Source organism: Gavialis gangeticus, unplaced genomic scaffold (genome assembly GCF_001723915.1).
Source record: "Gavialis gangeticus isolate Ggan-Ray unplaced genomic scaffold, GavGan_comp1, whole genome shotgun sequence".
Classification (NCBI taxonomy): Eukaryota; Metazoa; Chordata; order Crocodylia; family Gavialidae; genus Gavialis; species Gavialis gangeticus.
In genome coordinates this window covers 1940120-1962857 of record NW_017728983.1, presented here as the reverse complement: position 1 = coordinate 1962857, position 22738 = coordinate 1940120, and the positions used below count along the sequence as shown (strand labels likewise).

The window sequence follows — 22738 nt, the reverse complement described above, 5'->3', positions numbered from 1 at the left end:
AAAGCGAGAGGGAGAGCTCCTATCTTTTCCATCGAAACAGAATGGCACCTACCTATACTCCTACCTCCCTCCTAAGACTAAGTGGGTAGTCACAGGATTCAGCCACAGGTGTCTAAGTCATAGCTCATCCACAAAGGTCATGTGTTCATGTGATGGCTGCTACTGCACATCCTTAGTCTATGTGACTACATAGTCATTTGGAGTCATCCACATGAGCAAGGCTATGGACCAAGGAAAAAGGAATCTCCTGGCTGCATAAAGTGCTGAAAATGCCCCTTAAAAAGCCATAAAATGGGCATTTCAATGATTTGGAAAGAATAGAATGTCACTGCAGGTCTGTACATGCGTAGTTTGTAGAGTCAGAAGACTCCAGTCACAGGTTACATGCTGGCAGGTTAGATTCACATTAGCTACTCAGTGGGCATGTCTACACATGCACATTTAATGCATTTTAGCCCAATTTAAGGCACATTAAAGATGCATGTCTACATGTGAGCATCATTAACATGCCTTAAAAATGGTGATTTAAGGCTATTCACGCCTAAATGTGATACCTGCATAAAGCAGGTATCAAATTTATGTGTGAATAGCTAAATCACATTAGCAAATGTGTAGATGTGCTAATGTGCATTAACACTGTCTGTGTCCATTGACTTGAGAATAACTTTTGTCCCAGGTCGATCTACACACTCGTGTTAATGTGCATTAGTGTGTGCACATGTGGACACATGCAGCAACATAGAAACTGTGCAAAATGGAGCAGATCATGTCACCAGGAATGGCCAACAGTAGCTGCTTCAGAGGAAGGTACAATAGCCCCCACTTCAGGCAGGTGTAGCTTGCAGTTCAGTTCACAGGACACAAGCAAAATATTAGCCTGTCCAGTCAATGACATAACACTTTGATCTTTAAAGTAATCGAAGTTCACAACTCCCTTGTCAAATATTTACCCCTGTTCTACTGAAGCTAGGTGGATACCAACCAGTTGCAACTGGTTTGGAAGTAAACCTAAGTCCTGGTCCAGAGGTGGAGTCAGTGGAGCACCTTGCAGGAACCCTATGTCTGGCTCACAAGGCAGGTACAAGGCCCCACGGAGGATTTCCAGCCACTCTGTCCACTTCAGCCTTCTTTCTGTGCTGGCCATTAATATTAGGGCTGTGCGAGGCTTCGGACAGAGCTTCGGATCTGGAGAAGCTTTGGATGCTCCGGGGTCCGAAACAATGCATCCGGGTCGAAACGCTGCCTCATTCAGCTTCCCGAAGAGGTTCAGAGCTGCCTTGGAGATCCGGCCATAAGGTATAACGGGGAAACAATAAGAGATCTATAACTTTGTTGTTTTTTTGTCCAATTTGGATGAAATTTTCAGGGGTGGTAGACTCTGCAGCAAGGATGAAGCCTATCAAGCTTCAAGAAGATCAGTGCAGGGGTTTGGGAGGAACAGCACCCCAAATTCTTGAAAGCAAAATTCCTGTCACGTCTACATGTTACAATGCAGGGGGGTCAAAACTGCAGGGCTGGTAGCTTTTGCTGAGGCCACAAAGCCTGCCAAGTTTCAAGAAGATAAGTGCAAGGGTTTGGGGGGAACTGCCCCTCAAGCTGTGGACAAGCAAAACTGAGGCTACAATCCCTGCAAGTTTCCTTCAAATCAGACAGAAAACAACAAAGTTATAGATATTTCATTGATTCCCCATTATACCCTATGGCTGGATCTCTGAGGTGGCTCTGAAGCTTTGGAGCTGCTTTGGCCGGATCAAGGCAGAAACCCAGTCTGGAGCCCCAAATCGGATCATGGCCATCCAAAGCGGCCAGATCCGAAGCCAGATCGGATCGCTGCCGACTCACACAGGCCTAATTAATATGGCTGCCTGAGTGAATAACAGGCTTCCCACCACTGTGTTCTTCCAGCTACCCTTGGTGTGACTTCAGTGAAACTAGCCTTATGCATGTAGAACTGGAGAAACATACGTTTCTTCAATGGGACTACTTTCATAAAGTAGTCACTACTTCTGACAAATTCATGTGCCTGGCTGCCAGCAGGAGCAGAGAACCAGCTCTGTGCCCTATTATTTCAATGAAGGAATCTTTTTTTCTTCCCACAGGAGAAAGACAATGAAGATTTCAATTTGAGAATGCTTATGCTCTCTGAGGAGGTAAGTGGGAAGAGCAGACAACATCCCTTGGGATGGTTTCCTCTTCATTTTAGCACAAAAGATGAGCAGCATGTCAGCATGTACTTGTAAGAGCATGAAATGCAGCACAAGGCAGCAACACGCCTCTGAGGTTTGGGGGAAATTGCACGTAGGAATGTGTGGAGCTGTGTTTAGAAAATGAACAGAAGGCATAGGATGAATGCTACAGGACCATGTTTTCAACAACCTATGCTGCCAGTCAGGACAGCAAACCCTGCCCAGCTCATCATTTCATCATGGCATGGCATGTTGATTAGCTTTACTGTTTTAGCTCAGGGCTGTTCAACTTCCAAGGAGCTGGGGAGGCTGCATGCCCCATGGAGTGCACCAGCAAGAGCCGTGTAGGCCACACCAGGGTGAGCCCCAGGCCACGTGGACCACCCTGCCATTGCACCATGCACCCATACAGGCATCTCCTCCCCCAGTGTTGCACCGTGCACCCACGCAACCCTGGGCTCAACCCCTGCTCCATACACTGCGGCCTTAGACCCTGGGGCGAGGGTAGCCAGAAAAATACTTTGACCAAGCCCAAGAACCACAACTTAAACCCCTTAGCCTATATGTGGCCCTTGGGCTACAATTGGAGAGCCCTGTCTTACCTGTTATAGCAACAACTTTGACTGTTTGGCATACAGTTGATCCTATTTCAGACCCAGCTTCATTATTCCAGATCGAGTTTCAGCTTTTGCTCTCAGGATCCAAAAAAGGTCTCCTGATTTCAGTAGTTCTATCCTGTTGTAGAACCAGTTCTCCCTAGTTACCCACCTGGCAAGAGGAAGGGTGTGCAAGTGGTAAAGGTGCTTTCCTGGGAGAAGTGAATTCAGTTCTTCCTCTGACATCCTGTGTGATGTTGAGCTGGAGAAAGCAATCCCATTTCAGGATCTGCCTGATTCCTTGGAATCTGCAGTTCTTCTAGCACCAGCATGAATAACCCAACATGGCCTTTTTCACCATGGTGCTACCTGAGACCTCAAGCATTCAGATGTTTTGATCCAATAGGAGCATATCAATGGTGCACAGAATGATTCAGGGGTTTGCCCCAGGTCAGACAGAGTTATGGCCTGACTAGAAAGTCAAGAGAACTTTCTTTAATCCCAGTTCAGCACCTCCCCTGCTAAACCAAACTTCCTACTTTCTGTTAGCAAGCCTCTCTGGTGGTTGTGGGATCTGAATTAGACTTCTTGCTTTCCTTTAGTTTGATCAGGTCAAGGTTTGGTTAAAAAGGAAGATGTGAACAAAATCCAAAGATCCTTTCATGCTTTGGAAAAGTTTGTTCACTTCTTTATTCTAACTGCCCAGAGCTTGTTCCATACTGCTTTATTCCATACCCCTTTCATTTGTGTAGATGATAGAAAGGGAGAACTTTATACCCACACTGCAGAAGTGTAAAGGATTGCACAAGCTGGAAGGCAGGGAAGAATCAGATCTCTCTTTTCCAGCCTGATTAAACAATGTTTGGTCACCATGCAGTCCTTAGTCCTAGCTCAGTTTCCATCTTAAATTTGACCTCAGTGGGAGCTGGTTCTGATTAAGCCTGAAGAACATGGCTAAACTTTTGTGAGATCTTGCTGGCAAGTTGTTGCTGCCCTTCAAACCTCTGCTGGGAAGGGCCAGAGAAGTAGTTAAGCTGAAGTTCCAGGCAGTTTAAGCTTTGATTCAGATTTGAGCCAAAGACTGTCTCCAATTAATTCAGCTGTAAATGGATGCTTCACGCTGGGGAACCAAACATGGCTTGTTGCAATGCCAGCCATATCATTCTCCTGTGTACTATTGGCTACAGAAATTGGTGTGCCTTAATTATACTAGCTGGTTGGGTAACTTATTAGATCTTTGACATAAAAAGGATCTAATACTGTAGCGCATGTATGCTATTTTTCAATATGACAAGGTTATAGCTAGAGTATTATCACTATCTATCACTATCAGTTCACGCATTGGGCTCTTCTCCCACACCATTGCCAAGTGCCATTGACTGACTGGCTTTGTCACATCTTCTTTCATCTGTCAAGATGTCAGTCGGCTGTTGATCAGTATCTTCTCTACTCCTTATATGGGGATTTGATAACAGAGATGTACATATATTGTTGTTACCCGTCCCCTTCCTCCCGTGTTCCTGTTGGGGTAGAAGGATAGTCCCTGCCAGCGGAGATGGATAACCCACTAAGGCAGTAGCCTGGAGATCTGGATTCAGTTCTAAATCTTCTATAGACTCCTTGTGCAACAGAGTGTTGCAGTGCCTAAACGGAGGTTAGAGACCCTGAGATGCTTCTGAGAACAATACCCCAAACCTAATGCCCTTAGTGAATGCATATGCATATACATAAGCATTATAAGAATAACTGCCATTATCAATATTAATTATTAATAACAATTAATATTAACAACAATAGTAATGATACACTTTGCATTACACTTCAGCCCTCCAAGCAGACCAAACAGCTTTACATATACATGGCACCTACACAGAGCTATTTAGGCTAAGAAGTAATACCATGTCCATAGTATATTACCAGGTTTTACCATGGCTGTGCATATTGACAAGTATTGAAATTTCCATGCTGGCATGACTGGATTTCTTTCAGTGCTTGCTTTGGCCTACGCTACCTCCAAGGATAGCAGACTTGATTCACTTCTCACTGCCATCTGTTGTAAACTTGTCCATCTCTACTGAAATCAGTGGAATGAATCCAGCTTTATGCCAATTTACATGAGAAGAAAATGATGTCTAAATTATTCTCCCATATCTTATCTCCTAGTGTAACTCCAGGGACTCTTAGTAGAGTTACTTTTAGTTCAGAATTAGGGCTGTAGCAGATAGCGTTGTTGGAAATATAATGAGTTTATGTGCAAGTTATATATGCAGGCCTAAGGCAACTGAAATACAATGACATATCATACCATCTAATTTCAGAGTTCAGCTTTAATGGCATCAAGAAAAGCCAGCCAGAACAGCCATAGGCAGCTGCAACTTCAGATCAGGAAATTGGAGATAAGTAAAGACAGAACCAGGGAAAAGGAACATTTGGTACACAAAAGGAGTCAGTTCGAGTAGACTTGATTGACTTCACATCCCAACTGCCGTACAGGAACTAACAGAAATCTCTTCATTTGCTACAACAGACTGTGAATTCAGGTTCCTGGTGTCTGTGACTGTCAGTTTGGTCAGACTAGGGCAGTTAGGTACCCAGCTCCCTTTGAAATCCAAAGGCATTTAGGCCCCTATCCCTCTTACATCCTTTAGAAACCTCTAACAAAACCTGGGGGTATAAATAATATGTGCAAGTTGAGGACATGGCTGTGTAAGGTTTTTACTAGATACAGATCTAATGAGTACTGGAAATCACCCACTATCATGAACCAGCTCTTCTTTTCCCTGACCTATTACTCAAGCTTTTTTGCAAGATGTAACGGCTTAAAGAGAGGAACAGTCAATGTTTTGGTCAATCCAACATGGTTGTAAATTTTGTGGGTATAGTCTACATATATTTAAAGCCACATCTAGGTCAGTTGGTGCACAAAGAACAACACTTTGCGTTCAGGCTGATGACTTGAACTGGGCATGGTGGAAAATAAAATCATGGGGTTTAGTTGAGAGTGAGAGGCTGTTGACCATAAAACCATATTGATAACATAATACCGAACTGAATATTGTTGTTTATTATTGAGTGTTTTCTCCCATTAGAGAAAGCTACAGGAATGTATACTGGCTTCTACTGCTGAAGATGAGGTTTGCACAAAGGTAAGGTAATCACACTGGTACTTGTATCAACATATCTCTTTGATGATGGAGAGAAGCATAGCTATAAGTCAGTCTCACTGGCTGAATATGATCAGTAAAGTACAAAAAGGTTCATTACGTTCTCAGCTGCTCATCCTGTATAAACTACCATAATAAATCCACATTCAGGAAGGAGATTTTTGGAAAACAATTATGTCAAATGAGGCAATGAAACTAATTATTGGTGGTGTTTGCTTTAGAAATACTGAGCCATGTCCCTAGCTACCCGAGAGAGGTGATGCTGCTTTTTGGTTGCAGATATGTAGGCATATTACCAAAATAAAAGGTCCTTTTCTCAATTATACTGATGGGGCTATACACACAGTGTTGCCTTCAATTAAAGGCCCTTCATTACAAAAAAAAAGACATTGATTAACCAAAAATGAGTCAGAGAATAGCAACTAAGATTATGTAGGAGAGACTGAACGAAAACTGACACTTTTGAGTGTAGCAGCACAGATTTTGGCTAAATTAAAGCTGAGGTGGAAACAGAATATTCACCCACATGTATTTGAAGAATTCACACAGGAGAAAAATAGGCATCTTTGGAGCTCTCACCAAAACCTCTTTAGGATATGGACATCAGACAAAGCAAAGAAAAACATCACAGGGGTATTTTTAAAAATGGTGACAAATGATATCCTTTTAGTCATAAGGTGAGTGACTTCTCTATCCTTATGCTCAGATTGATAGAAAAGTTTTCTAGGCATCCATTCTCAGTGGTGACAGATGACAGAACAAAGAGCAATAGTCTTAAGTTGAAGCAAGGGAGGTTTAGGTTGGATATTAGGAAAAACTGTCTCATGAGCAGGGTGGTGAAGCACTGGAACACGTTACCTAGGTAGGTGGTGGACTCTCCATCCTTGGAGGTTTTTAAGACCTGAGTAGGCAAAGCCTTGGCTGGGATGATCTAGTTGGAGCTGGTCCTGCTCTGAGCAAAGGTAGGTTTAGATGTGACCTCCTCAGGTCCCTTCCAACCTTCATTTTCCATGATTCTATGATTCCAAATGTTAATACAAAAATATTTTTCAGGAGTATTTCATTTTATGATAGCCTATAAATGTTAGTTCCCAGCATTCCTTTCTCTGAAATCTGTGTAAAGATTTGTTCAGCTTCCAATCGCTACAAGGGTTAACTTTGGGTGAGCTGACATGTAGGCTTTTCTGTGGGAGCCTGTAGCAGGGATGTTCTACCTAGTTTGAATCACCTCTTTTGATAGAGGGTAAAACACAGGCTTGAGCAGATACTCTTCACCTATTGGTGTTTGCATTAGTGATAAGTGGTAATAATAATTCCCAAGTAATATGTATTGATTTTCAGTAAATCTGAGTAAACACAATTAAATAACAAGTCATATCTTTATTAGTTTCTGAAATTAGAAGTTATGGAATCTTTTTGCACAAAATAAGTAGTTCTAAGTATCTGCTTCATAGTGTTAAGTAGCAATTATTGTACTTTATTAGCAGTTAATACTACTAATTTATTTCTGCATAAATATGCAGACGGTTCAGTCCCAGGGCTATCCAGTTGGTTTTGTTAACAACCAAATTTCCCTATAAACATACCCTGGACATAGTTCACAGCCCCTCTGACCCTCCATTATATTGAACAATGGAGTCTGGTTCAAAGACCATTAAAGTTAGTGTGATAGTTTTCATGCATTGTGCTTTGGATGGGGCGTTATGCTGTAAAAATAAAATATCAAGCCCCAAACCTAAAATGAACTGCATACACATACACACCTCATCACAGGAGCATGACCAAGATTTCCCAGTACCTTACATCAGTATAAAGAGAAAACTGGTTCCCACCAGATTTCGCAGACAAAGAGCCTTAAACTCTGTGGGTGGAAACAAATATTGCTTTTCATCACTTTTGTGCCACCATAACATTTTATGGTGGCACCAGGCAACAGCAAATAGATGCCCATATCCTTGGTTGTACCACAGTGTTGTGGTAGTAATAATGTGCATCACTTTATTGTAGTGGGCATCTATTTGCTTTATGGTGGAAGAGCACAGACAACCAAGAGCTGCCTGTACTTTCCAACTGCTTTGGGCAGGTGCTGGAGGGGCTTGAGGGGCCCAGTCATTCAGGCCATAGAAATTCCCATGCAGGTCAGGCTGCTCAAGTCTTGGGAGCACCTTTCATGCCCCCAGCAATTTCTGTGAAACATCTGGAACTGGGGAAAGGCTTTTCCTGTGTCTTGAGATGCACCCCAGAGATTTCTGGGAGCCCATCTCTGGAAGTGGGAAATGCGTTGCCTATTGTTCCACAAGACCAAGGGGTGGGACAAGGGGCAATGTGTGATTTGCCCAGTGAAGCTCTGCTAGGACACATCCCAGCACAATTGATTCATTTAATTTAATGGCATCTCTTTCTAGTGGCTGCCACACTGAATACTCTCTACATCTTCTATACTGTTTTGTAGTAACCCCAGATGAAGGATGTGTTGGTGCAATGTAGTTCACAGGTCATAGGAAATTATACCTACATTTGTATCTTTTAGATGCAACATCAAGCTCAGGAGCTGGAGGAATCCATAAAAGAATATGACGCTGTAATACAGGTGAAGATTCCAAATGTTAAAATAATAGATGGTGGTAGTATCAATTATATAATTAAACCTGCAAAACAGAAGGAGGACAATTTTACAATTAAGAAACTGGATTAGTACTCAAGTGACCTGCCTTTGGTTTTTGGCTCTATCATAGTTTTCCACCTGTTAGATACAAGTGCATTATATCTTTTCTTTATTGCATCTATTTAGATTGTAAGTTGTAGGGGTCTCTTGTGTCTCTGAACAGTTTCTAGCACAGCAGATTGCCAAGTCAACAGTAGTGTTTACTAATATTAAAAGAGTGTCCAATATAACTTTGATTTCAAATTAACATGTCTTTCCAAAATGTAATCTTATGGTCTACATTGTTATGACCTTTGTGTCCATGCAAAGGGAAAGAGGGCATAAATATCTCTACGGCCACTTCTTCAGTTCTAGGAGAATAGAAAGACATTTAATTTTTATTTTGAAATAACTTCTGCAAGTTTGGCAGGTGAGGGGAGAATGAAACATGAAATGGTCACACCTATGCACGTGACAGTGATCACATACATAGATGCAAGCCTGAACATTATGGTTTAGCAAGCATCAGAACATGGGTGGTAAAATTATTATGATATCCCTTTGAAAGCCTGTTTCACTGTGTGTGCACAAAGATATTTTACTCTTTTAAGCAGCAATATAGTTTCAACCTTGTCCACTGGCTCGCTGTGAACCAACCAAGCAACATTCCTGAGATATTACTCTACCTGGTCACACACTGAATATCTCCTACAACATGTCGCCAAGCTGAGTTCTGCATTTGTTTGACCTTACTTAGACATCCTGTAAAACTCACACTTTCTTGTAGAAGAAGTAAAGAGACAATAAGCCCAGTATTTCAAACTAGAGACAAAACTGAGTGACATAAATTTGGAGTAAATGGTGATTTAATGGATTTGTTTTGAAGGTTCTTCAGAATAAAGAGAAGTCTCTTCAAGACCAGCTGTTTGCTGCTGAGGAGGAAAAGGCTCGGTAAGTCCCCGAGTGAAAAACAAAGCCCTTCAAAGCCAATGTTATAGCTCCTTTGACTAGCCTAGTGAAATCTGTTGTGGAATGATTACTGAGTGAGTGATGAATGTTACTTGGACAAAAAAAAGCACCGTGAACAAAGTTGACAGGAAATCAGTGAATGGGAACCTTCTGCTAAGTGCTGCTTGGCAGTAAAAAAGGGCTGGGGTTTTTACTCATAACTTCAATTCTTGTTAGCCTAAGTGAACCAGTAAACTGGGGAGAACCAGCTCACATGCTCTGCGTGCTGACAATGAGCAAAATGTCCCCATTTGACAACAATTAATTAATGAAAACTGGCTTTATTAAGAGAAAGGGAGAAGCGGTCAATGGGATAACTTTGGAGAACCTAGTCAAGAGACAAATAGTAGATGAGGCAATCTCAAAGGTCTTTGGAAACATTGCTGACACAGTTCTTAGCCCAACAGCTGTGAGTGGCAGGTGGAATAGTTAACCACTATCTTCATCCTTCATTATGTCCCACTTATGGTTCTTAGCTGTAGCTCAATGAAATCCTGTCTCAAAGCAGGTTGCTCCCTTGCACTACTGGACTGCACAGAGGCTTCACAACCTTTTCCAGCTAAAATAACAGCTTCTGCCCAGGAAAAGTGCTCACCCAAGATCTTTATTGCTACTCTATTCTCTGGTCTTCTTTCCTGTTCCACCAATCTTCACCACAGCTCTAGTCCTTACTGCTAGTCACATGTTTCTCCTAGGCACCTGAAGCCTAGAAGCTCTTTTCAAAATGAGTCAGTAGTAGGCAAAATCTAATCTTTTCCTGTACAGAGAAATATTCTTCAACAGAATCTTAATTTTCCTTTCCTTAAAGGAAATTCAGTGGTACACAAGGCACAACTGGATGCTGGCTCCTTCAGAGAAAAAAAAATATGACCAGCATTCTCCTCCCTTTCCCCCACCTTTTTGTCCGGGGTCCCTTCTTCACTACAGTCAACTACACTAAGAGGAATTCAGATCTAGGGGAACCCAGATAGAACTTACTTAAATGCCCACTCTCAAATACAGGGATTGGTATTTTCTATACCCCCCAATTACTAATTATATGATATTTTAATAAAATGAATTCATATTCTTACATAAAGCCATGAAAGTGACAGAAAGGCATATTGACTAAGATACCGAAATTAAACGTCAACAAGGCCTGGCTTATAATTATGATACTTCTGGGGATCACAGAGTGGCATGACAGGTTTCCTTTAAACCATTTTAAAGGCACTTAAAATGAGAGTGTGTACACATGAAAGGGTGTTAAACTGTGGTAAGTACCTTTAAGCATCTTAAAGTTATGTTAGTTAGGCAGGGGATATCTTTGAGCTGTTCTACCTAGCTCAAGCTAAGGTATTGTTAGTTTGCTCCACAGAGATAAAATAACCAATCTGCAGTCATCCAGTGTCCCAAGATGCACAGCTGCAAGCTCCTCTACCCCTGGCAAACTTTCCACCCTCCCAAGCTCTACTGCTCAGGGGATGGTGCTGGCCCCAAGCCAACAACCCCACCCACCCCCAATGTGTATGACCCTATCCCACATGGCACCATGCTGTCAGCTCCAAGAACCCCCAGGAGACAAGGTTCAGGACCCTGGGCCAGGGTTAAGGCACATACCCTTTGCCTCAGAGGGCTAAAGCTTTGCTCCACATCTAGGTATCTCTTTCCTAGCCAGAAGAATTTGGAGTAGGGGAGATGAGGCTTCCTTCCCCAACCTCCTGCATTTCTGGCAGGGAGAAGGGAAAGGGCTGCCTAGTGCTGAGTGTGGCTAGAGCATGGAGTACAAGAAGGAATGCTTCCCCAGGGTCATAGAGTCATATAATACTACAGTCATAGAGAAACAGGGCTGGAAGGGACCTCCACAGGGCATCCAGCACAACTTCCTGGTAGAGGCAGAAACATCCCTTTCTAAACCATCCCATACAGCCATAATGTAAATTCTACATAAGACTAACTTCAACCCTTACACGACACTGCTTCTATAAAAGGTTGCCAATATACACCCAAGAGACCCCAGGTAGAGGGCCATTCCCCCTGCTACAGAGTAAGACAAAAACCCCACAGTCAGTAACAATCTGACCATGGGGTAACATCAATCGGCACACTCCAGTTGAATTCCCCAGCCTTAGTGGTAATAAAAACCTCCCTCCGCCACAGTCTTTTACTAGCTTCAGAGCAGTTGCAGGTTAAGGCTTAATGATGTTTCCAACCTGCACAACTGCATCTTGCCACTCAAAAGCTTGGTGAGCAGTAGGGCTGTGCGAAGATTTGGGTGGTGATTCAACTTGGAGGAGATTCGGCCTGATTCAGCAGCCGAATCTCCAAATCTGAATTGAATCAGGGGACCAATTTAAAGGTCCGAATCGATTCAAAGCTCTCCAAATCTTTGGAAAACATTTGGAAAGCTTTAATTATTTGGGCAGTCCCTGGTGGCTGCAGCCACTCTGAGCTAGTAAGGACTAGAGGCAAGGGAGGGGACCAAGGGGGAAGAAAAAAAAAAAAGCTAAGAAAAGTGTCGGGGCTCACCACTGCTGCAGCAGCCCCGGAGCTTTGGGGGGTAGTGGGGAGCAGTGGGGGGCAGCAGGGATCACCCATGCCAGCAAAAGTGGTAAGTTCAGGGTTTTTTTCTTTTTTTTTTCTTTTCTTTTAGTGCCAGAGCTGGCCTGGGCAGGGCTGGGGGAGCAGGAGGGGGGAGGCAGGGGGCTCACACAGCCCCTGCCCGCTCTCCCAGCCTAGCAGTGGCTGCCACAACTCCTGGCACTTGTTCAAAAAAAAAGCCCCAGTGCTCACCTGGTGCTGCCCCCATGCAGTGTGAGGCAATGGGAGGCAGTGGGGATCACCGCCCCGCCACCCCACCACCCAGCAGCACCAGGTGAGCACCGGGCTTTTTTTTTAAACAAGTGCCAGGAGTTGCGGCAGCCACTGCTAGGCTGGGAGAAGGGGCAGGGGCTGGGCCTGGCTGATTCGGGGACCTGGCTGAATCGATTTGGGACAGTAATTCAAATCACCAAATGGAATCACTGTCCCCTGAATCGGCTGAATCTGAATCTGAAACAAATACTAGCTGCTTCGCACAGACCTAGTGAGCAGGGGTGTGGCTTCAACTCCCTGAAGGGTGCTTCCAAAGAAGATGGAGCTGGACTGTTCTCAGCGGTAGTAGATGACAGAACAAGTAGCAATCGTCTCAAGTTGCAGCAAGGGAAGTTGAGATTAGATATTAGGAAAAACTCTCCCACTAGAAGTGTAGGAAAATATTAGAACAGGTACCCAGACAGGTTGTGGACTCTCCATCCTTGGAGTTTTTTAAGACCCAGCTAGACAAAGCCTTGGGTGGGATGATGTAGTTGGGGCTGGTCCTGCTTTGAGCAGGGAGTTGGACTAGACGTGGCCTCCTGAGGTCCCTTCCAACCCTCATGGTCTGTGATTCTATTCTACCTTTGCCACTGTCTCACATTCCACAGATTTAGTATGGTTTAAGGGTAACCTGTAACTGCCCCAAAAATACTGGGGAATATAAAAAGTAAATAGCACTAACTTATAACCAAGTGTTTCATATATGGACACCTACCATAGCTCTTTCAATATGCCATAAAGATGGTATGCTGATATTGGACCTCTATCAGGCACACCCCTGAATCTCGGTTTTGTGGTGTGCTCTTGTGGGCAATAGGATAAGGCTAGCAAAATCCTATTCAGTTGCATTTTTATCCAGGATGAGAAACAGAACCACATTTTAGCTTCACTGCACTGGTAAAGGACCAGAATAGTTTCCATCCTGACAATTAGACATAATACATTAGAACAGAGAGACTTGTGGGCCATTGAGATAAATGTCCTAGCTTCTTAAAGGGTTGTTTGACTGATTCATATTACCTGTACTTCTCACCTCCTCCCCTTACCTGGTAACCATAGGAGAATTACTCAGAATATACCTGCGTTTACTAGAGCTCCTCTCCTATAGATCCCAAATTGCCCACACAGTGGCACTGGCAGGCCAAGAACTGAGCCATATCAGCATGATTTTGTCTCCTTTTCCCTCTATATCTCTGTGACATTTTCACCTGGATAGCACTTGTAACCATATGGGGTGTGCACTTTATGCACCCTGCCCTCTTTATTTTCTGTGCTGGTGCTTCCACTGGGTGGGGCAGCAGTGGCCTGCTTGCTGCCTCTCCTTACTAAATCTGTAGACATGCTCTATGGTATGTGCAGCTCCCTCCACCAGTCATAGCTACACTGTTCAGACTAGGATCTGGCAATGTTCAGGCCTAAATAGGCCCGTTGTGTTAAAGTACTGCATCTTATTTGAAAAAGACCACCCTCCAACAGCGTTTTTTTGGTACTGTCTAGTGATTTGTCCTTATATAGAGAGTTGTGTGTGCTGTAGCCTTTGAGCTGTCTGCTTTTAGATCCTTGTTCAGTCCTTCCTGCTGCTACACCACCCAGATGTGTCATGTTGTACTTTCTTACATAATCAGTTTGATTTGGAAACCTCTAATATAAAAGGAGGACTGGGTGTGTTTCGAGGACTTAATGTTCCATATTCTCTCTTACAGTCATGATAGTGTGTCCTGCTGTCTTTGGTTTACCTAGGAAAGATGGAAATCCTGGTCATTTTCAAAGATGGGCATAAGGACTTATCATAAATGGCAGCCTTTAAGAAATCTGCATGCAAACGATATGAAGGAGCTTAAAAAAATTATGACTTGTGCTCCTAATATTTTTAGCTGCAAGCTAATCATTGCCTTTCTTGTGTAATGCTAGAAAAGTCTGTTTAACGTACAAATGAGGCTGATAAGCAGTACTTAAATTGACACACAATATTCTTCCAATGTCTCCCTCTCTGTTCTTTTCTTTTTTGTTTGCACTCTTATCCCTCTTGCTTCTGTAGTGAAATCTTTGTAGAAGACCTGTGTAACTTTCCCGTTAGATTTTCTTCTTTCCATCTTTGTTCCTATTACACAGAGACACATTAATGACTGAATTGCTCTCTCTCTTTGACTCATATAACTTTGTACTCTGTGTAACTTCAAATTTACTTTTAAAAATTCCCAGTGAGAAATTAGGTAGGTATTGGGCTGCAAAAGGGCATTGCAGAAAATTTGATGAGTGATTTGAAATGATGAAAAGTTGTACAGATCTGCCAATTATCTAAACCAGCAACATGTTAAGTGTAAATATGGTAGTTAAGAACCTCTGCCTGGAGTGATTTCTTACTAAGACTTGTGTAAAAGGAAGCTAATTAAAGGGAGGAATACATGCAAGGAAGGAAATAAAAAAGAAAAGTATCTGGAAGCATGTGTGAATTGCAGAAGTAGTGCTCCCTGGTGTCATTGTAAAATAGCAGTGGGAGATGTTGTCTGGCATTTGAAACAAAGGAGCTGAGGAGACTTACTTCCAATGCCCCAACCCATCTCTTACGTGCAGTTTGAATGAGCAGGCTTCTTAATCACTCTAGGTGCATGTACACACATAATTAATGCAACTGAATAAACTCTGGCAAAATTTGAGCCAGAGTAAACTAAACCCGTTACCATCTACACATGCATTTAAACACAGTAATTTACTCTGCTGTCAGATAGTACCTGTGCCTGATGGAACTATCCTCCACCAGAGAAAATTAATCTACTGTGCCCTAATTGTGGCACATGCGTAGACAGTGATGCTTTACTGCAAAATAAATTAATCTACTGCACAGCAAAGCGCATATGTAGATACTCCCACTGTATCTCAAATCTCCATCTATATAATGAAGATAATAACACAGACTGCATGCAGGAAGGACACAAGTATTTCAGTCTGCGCCATACAAGTGTGTAGTATATCCATGCAACAGTAAAAGACAAACGAGAAAAGTGCCCAGCTTGCATGCAATGCAATAGCTGCCTTATGTCAATAGTGGGAAAAGGCATCTGATGCTTTATGAGTGGAAAAGTAAATATGCCTCTTGTTACCACCCAAGAAAATAAAACACCTTTCTTAGATCTGGGATCACCTCTTCAGAGCTACAGCATATGTTCTTATATGACAAGCCTCAAGTGAGACTGTCACAGCCATATGGCAAACTGCATAGGAGAAAACGAAGCTTTTTTGTGGGTGATCTCTTCTTTTGGGCCAACTGTATGGCCAGGAGAGATTTAGATAAGCATTTGGGTGCAGGTCTGAGATAGAAGTAGTTGGGGCTTGAGCTAAATGGCACGTGGAGCAATGGTCTATGTTAAACTCGATATGTAAATAAAAACAGTTTGCTGGGCTGCAAAATAGTAGAAATCAAACTAGAAAAATGCAGAAGAGAGGATAACCTGATTAGGGAAAGAGCAAAAACATTCAAGAAGGAAGACAGTCATTAATACCTATGAAGTGCATCAATATTAGGAAGGATCAGGTAGATTATAATGATTACAATAAGCCATAAAGTCTGCTATTTATCTGAAGCTGTGTCTGCATCTCTCTCAGACCTGAAGAAGTCTGTTCTAATGAAGTGAGCTTGAGCTCATGAAAGCTTGTGAGATGTGTATGTGTGTGTGGGGAGGAGGGGTGCATGTCTGTGTGTGTGTATACACATACATATACATAGAGTCATAGAGAAGTTGGGATGCAAGGGACCTCCAGAGATCATCTAGTCCAACCCCCTGCCTGAGGCTGGATCAGCTCTATTCAAACCATTCTATATAAACCATAATCTAAACTCTAGATAAGACTACCATCAACCCTGACACAACACAGACCTAACACCCAAACCTACCACAGGTAAAGCAGGAGGACCACGGCAGCTAATGTCCTGCTTCTAAAAAATGTTGTCAATATATGCTCAAGAGATCCCAGGTAGAGGGACATGCCCCCCCGTTACAGAGGAAGGCAAAGACCCCCCCAAGTCCATACCAATCTGACGATGGAGTAAAATGCCTTCCTGATCCCAAACATGGCAATCAGTCTGATGCTGAGAGGAGGGGCAAGACTCTAGCCAGGAATCTCTGGCTTTGGGCCCAGCAGGAGCATTGGCACACCCCAGTCAAAGTCCACAGCCTTGGCTCTAGCCAACACCCAGTGCCTCTGAGGAAGGCTTAAAAATACCCTGACCCATGTAGCAGAAAGTGTGTGTTGGGGGGGCGCATGGAGGGGCAACCAGCAAAGCCCAGACGCATGGAAAATACCCATTGTAGAACATAGGCATTGCTACACCTAGATCATTCCCAATCAGTGACTGTCCAACCTCTTCTTGAACACCTCCAGTGATGGAGAGTTCACTACTTCCCTGGACATCTATTCCACTGCCTCACTGCTCTCACAGTGAAGTTTTTTTCCATATATCCAATCTAAACTTAGTTTGCTACAACTTCAAGCCATTCAGTCCTCCTCTCGGCAGCAAGAGAGAAAAGGTGCTTTACCTCTTCCTTTTGCTAGCCCTTCAAGTATTTGAAGACTGCTATCATGTCTCCTCTTAAGCACCTTTTCTGCAAGCTGAACATACCTGGCTCCTTCAACCTCTCCTCTTTATGACTTGCCTTTCAAGCCCTTGATCATCTCTGTTGCCTGCCTCTGGACCCTCTATACCTTCTTCACATACTTTTTAAAATGTGGTGCCCAGAACTACACATAGTACTCCAGATGAGGTCTAACCAGTGTCGAATAGAGGCACTATCACCTCCTGTGTCTTGCACCTAATGCTTCAACTGATGCTTCCAAAACCACATTCAACTTTTGTGCAGCCAAATTATACTGCAGACTCGTATTGAGTCTGTGGTTTACCAAGGCTCCCAAGTCCTTTTCCATAGTGCTGACATCCAGCCAAGTGTCATCCATTTTTTATTTGTCTTTTTGATTATTCCTCCCAAGGTGCAGCACCTACATTTATCCACATTCAACTTTATCCTGTTAGCTCTAGGCCCAGTTTTCCAGTCTGTGGAGATCCTTCTAAACTGTTCCTGAATACTCAAACATGCTCACAATCCTTCCTAGTTTTGTGTCATCTGCAAACTTGCTCACTAAGCTTTCTATGCCAGCATCCAAATCATTAACACGTTGAATATAGCACCATGCCCAAGACAGACCCCTGTGGGACTCCACTCTAAACTTCCTGCCATTCTGACATGGACCCTGTAGCGGAGCACTAGGGTGCTCGCTACTAGTAGGGGCGATGCAGGCTTAGCTGCCAATCAGTAGGGCAGCACAGCTGGCAGTGGCTTAGGCAGCAGGTTGGGTCGGCTGACCGCCAGGGGGCTGGCCCGGGCCTTTATAAACAGCCCAGGTTGGAGCCTAGTGGGCAGTTACCATTTTACAGCCTGAGAAGCAGGAGCTCTCCAGAGGGACAGAGCAGGGCAGTTACCATCTAGCCACCTGAGAAGCAACAGCTCTGCGATAGAGCTGAGCAGAGCAGACCAGCATCATTGCGTGACCGTGTGAATGCCTGCAGAATGGCCTGGGAAGGAGAGGCCTCTGACAGGGAGGCCTGAAGGAGAGCCAGGGCGGTGTGGAGTTTTGTAGCCGGTAGGCTTATTATGGGTTGCAGCCGGGTTGGTGTGGAGTTGTGTTAGAGCCAGGAGGCCTAGTTTATGTTATAGCCAGTTGGCTCACAGTTGTGTTTGTTTACGTTATACTGGAGGACCAGGTGAGGCTGTAGGGGTGTGAGGAGGCCTCACAGGAGCTCCCCAGTAGTCTGGAGGGTCCTGGATGCCCTGTTTGGGCACAAAACAGTGCCTGGGAGGCACGGCGGTTTGGCGCCGGTGTGGCGTGGTGTTGGGGGTTGAGACCCCAGCCCGAGGGCGGTATTCTGCCCAGTTGGGCGAAAGACCCAGACAAGAGTCAGGGGGCCAGGCATGGCTACAGGCCACCTGAGCCCCGAGCGCGGTTTAGCGTGGGACGAGCCCCAGAGAAGGGCGAGGGTGCAAGAAGTGCGGGATGAGCCCCAGAGAAGGGCGAGGGCACGAGAAGCACGGATATAGGCCCCAGAGAGGGCACGAGAAGCGAAATTGAAAACCCGGAGTAGAGCGAGCGCGCAGGTGGAGGCCCGAGGCCGGGCCGGCGCATGCGATTAGAGCCTGAAGAAGGGCGAACACATGAGTAGACCCCAGAGAGGGGCGAGGGCTAGCGAACACAGGGGCGCTAGAGCAAGGGGCGTCAGTTGCATGACAAGCCCAGGGTGCCAGGCAAGGCACAAGTGACCAGACAATGTCCGGAACAGTTGTGAGGCTTGGGGCATGCTAAAGGGGAGGTAGGAGGCACGCATAGCCCATAAGGCTAGGGTGCACCAGGTCACCTGTAGGGAGTAGGAGCCTGGACAACTATAATAACCAGGACTAGGAGATCAAAGGCAGCCTCCCATATTAAATGATATGTCATCAAAGACATGGCGGGCGAGAATCAGAGGGTGCTGGATCTCCTAATTTGGCACGGCGGGGGCACTAGTGGGATTACGGCTGCTCCTAGGGCCCACCCCGTGACAGACCCATTAATAATTACCCTTTGCTTGCAGCTATTGAGCCATTTACCTATCTACCTTATAGTAGTTTTATCTAGCCTGCATTTCTCCATTTTGTTTATGAGAAGGTCATATGAGACATTGTAAAAAGCCTTCTTGAATTCTGTATCCACAGCAGTCCCTTGAGCCACCCAAGTAGCTATTTTGTCAAAGGATATTTTATCAAGTTTCTTCAACGTGATTTGTTTTTCATAAATCTCTGCTGGCTTCTTGTGATCAGCTTTTCTTCCTCCAGATGCTTGCAAATGACCATCCATATGATACACTCACGTAATTGCCCAGGTATTGAGGTGAAGCTAACCTATCCCTGGGTTCTCCTTTTCGCCTTTTTAAAAAAAAAAAAAAAAAAAGGGGGGGGGGGCACTACATTGGCCCTTTTCCAGTCATTTGGTACCTGGCCTGTCTCCTATGACTTTTTGCCAAGGGCTCTCAGATCTTCTCTGCCAGTTCCTCTAGGACTCTGGGAGGAAGTTCATCCAGCCCTCCTGACTTTAATTAATTCAGTTCCAACAAAAGCTCGCTGACCATGTCTTTTGTCATCTCCTCCTTCAGCTTGCCCTCTTCCTTTTCCAGATAATCCTCATTAGGTGTCTAGCTTCAGTTTAATTTTTTTTGTGAAGACTGAGGCAAAGCAGCTGTAGAGTAGCTCCAACTTTATTGCATGTTTGGTTAGGAGTCTCCCCTGGCTTGTCAACAGAGGACGCAGTTTCCTTGGTCCTTCTTTTCTGGCCAACATACTTATAGAACCTCTTCTTATTGTCCTTAATTTCCGTTGTCAGCTGCAGCTTGTTCTTTATCTTTCCCTTCCTGACCTTGTCTCTGCAGGTTCTTGCTAGATCCTAGTACATGTCCTTGGTGACGTGCCCATGCTTCCACTACCTGTGTGCTTTCCTTTTGCATTTGAGGCATTTTAGAAGCTCGTTGTGCAGACACACTGGTCTTTTGCCATTCTTCTTGTGCTTCCATCATGTCAGGACAGTTTCTTGTTGGGCTTCCTATCTTGTGCCCTTTAGAAGATCCCAGCCCCTCTGGGTGCCTTTATCCTTTAAGCTATCCTGTCATGGCACCATGCCTATTAATTTCTTGACTTGAATGAAATCTGCCTTTTTAAAATCTAACCTCCTAATTTCCCTCTCTTGGGATCTGGAATTCTCTTGTATTGTGTTTGTATCCTCCCAAGTTACCCACCATCTTCACATCCCCTGCCAGTTCTGTCCTGTGGGTCAGGACAAAATCAAAGATAGGTGATCCTCAAGTTGTATCCTCCACATTCTGGAACAGGTAGTTGTCCTCCACACAAGTTAGGAATCAACTTGACATTTTATGTTTGGTTGCACCGATCTTCCAAAAGATGTCTAGAAAATTGAAATCTCTCATTAGTGCCATCCCATAACCTTCCAATAGATTTATTACTTGTTTGAACAGTGCCTCATCCACCTCCTCTTCCTGATTTGGTGGCCTATAATAAACCCCCACGATATTAGTGCTGCATCTTTCACCTTACATTTTCACTGAAATGCATTCTGATTTCCTGTTTTCTTCTTCCTGAACCAGGGAACCAGTGTATGTATTTTTGATGTACAAGGCAACATCACCACCTTTTCCCCCAACCCTATCCTTCCAAAACAGAGTGTAACCCTCAGTGTTGACATCCCAGTCATAAGTTATCAGATCATAGATCTTTTCACAGGCTGCAGCTTCCAGGTCATCTCATTTAATTCCTATACTTTTCGTGTGTGTGTGTACGTACACATGGGATGTATTTCTCATTTTAACCTACTCAAAGTTGCTTCTTTGAGTCCTTTCCCCTCTAGACATGTGCTCTATTGCCAGAGGATTTTGATTACCATCCCCTGTGGAACCTAGTTTAAAAACCTTCATACAAGGTTAGCCAGGCCATGCCCAAAGTAGTGGTCACAAAGTAGTGCTGGCAAGGATGATTATACATGGGAAAGACACTTCAATAAGTGGTGTATGATGTGATGGCTCCTCAGACTGCTCTTTTTCTCACATACTGACTCAATGAGAAGATGGACAGAAGCACTTGAAGTATATGAAAGAAGCTGCAATATTGATGAGGAAGTTGTTAACTCAATGAGATGAATTGAAATGTGAAGATCTTTTGAAATCCAATGCCCTAGGCCCCATCTATTTGGAAAACAGTTTGATGTCAGTCAGTGGCCCATTCAAGCTGAAGAGCCTTCACTCCACTTGGAAGCAGACTTGAGAACTCAACTCTCTGAGAACTTTTATTTTCTTGGACAAGGTCATTCAGACATGGATGTAGCTTCCAGGGTCTCTGGATTCAGAGCTATCTCTGAAGGAGGCAAATGCAGGCTCTTCACCGATTGTGTTTTAGGCAATGCGGTTCTTCAGGTACCCGTGAGACCCAGGTCACTATTTCAGTAAAACCTTGCAGAGACTGTGGATCCATTCATAGAAGGGACTGATAATATTTCCTGTGATAGGCCTGGCCTCCCAGGGGTAGCTGTGATGCCCGCTGACTGTCACATGGCCCTGACCCCATCCTGGCTCCTTGGGATACCCTCCCTTTTCAACCTCACCTGCCTTGATGTTTCTTATGGAGTAGAGGGAAGCTACCCCAGGGTCCCAAAGTAAGCTCCAAATCCTCAACCAGACAGTCTCAGTCTTGCGCCTTAGGGCACTAAACTGTGACCCTCTTGGCCCTGTCAGTGCCTCAGGGCACCAGGAGCCTTAAGGGCTGTATTCATGGCCATGAATGCCTCATGCCTCCCAAGGCTGGAGGGGCACGGCGACCAGCCACAGGTGATGGTGGCAGCAAGTGGGAACCACTTTATGTGGCTGCGGTGATTGTAGGCAGTGGGGTGGACTGAGCGAGGACTGCCCGCAGGTGGCCACAGCAGTGCTGCTGGTGGCAGGGGTGGGGAGGGGTGACAAGCGCCAAGTGGCAATTGGCAACTGCCCTCAGACCCCACTGGCAGTGTTGATTGGGGCGGGGGGGGGAGAGGGAGTGGTGAGCAGCTACCACCCACAGATGCCACCAGCAGCGGCAGCCAATCTCAGAGGTGCACATGCACCCATGTGCACCCCATACACGTTGCCAGTGTTGATGGCCTCCATCCTTCCCTGTAGCCATGCCCATGCCTCACAGATGCTGTTCTGACAAGGTTCTGGACCTTCCTGTAGGGGCCTCTGCCTTCTTGGTTTTAGCCAACTGTTATTCTGGTTGCAGGTCCAGCCAGGGCACACTGGTTCTGGCCCAGGTTTCTCAGCCTCAGCCCTTTCTGTATCTCAGTCTCTGGGCCCCTAGCCCCTGTCTCAGTCTCAGTCACTGTGCCTCTAGCCCCCACCTTCAGTTTCATCCCAGCCTTTTGACATGCTTACCCAAGCTAGGCTGCTCATCATCTGACTCAGCCACCTCCCAGCTTCATGTTCTGGAGCCCCCAACCCATCTCTTATCCCTCCCCATACATAGAGTAGGGATAGAAGCCTGTCCTGTCCTCTAGTAGCAAGACACAATTAAGCAAAGTATGGGAGAGTCAGAGGAGGTTTTTAGCCTTAAGGTGTAACTGTCGTAAACTCAGAATAGCACTAACATCGATCAACATTTGAGCAGTTCAAAGTGCAACATGTTACAAGGCCCTAAAGCAGTCTTAGTTATGGGTATCCCCTCTTTAGTATCTGTACAGGGCATGTGT

At 44.6% G+C, this 22738-nt stretch overlaps 1 protein-coding gene across 1 annotated transcript in view; it reads left to right on the top strand.

Annotated features, from left to right (window-relative positions):
• The window catches only part of LOC109294459, a 38367-nt gene that overhangs the window by 3807 nt on the left and 11822 nt on the right, over positions 1-22738 (top strand). Inside the window, exons 3-7 of the mRNA XM_019512838.1 lie at positions 2100-2150; positions 5101-5178; positions 5872-5928; positions 8477-8536; positions 9477-9541. Of these exons, the coding sequence (XP_019368383.1) occupies positions 2100-2150; positions 5101-5178; positions 5872-5928; positions 8477-8536; positions 9477-9541 (311 nt within the window). The remainder of the gene's footprint in view (positions 1-2099; positions 2151-5100; positions 5179-5871; positions 5929-8476; positions 8537-9476; positions 9542-22738) is intronic.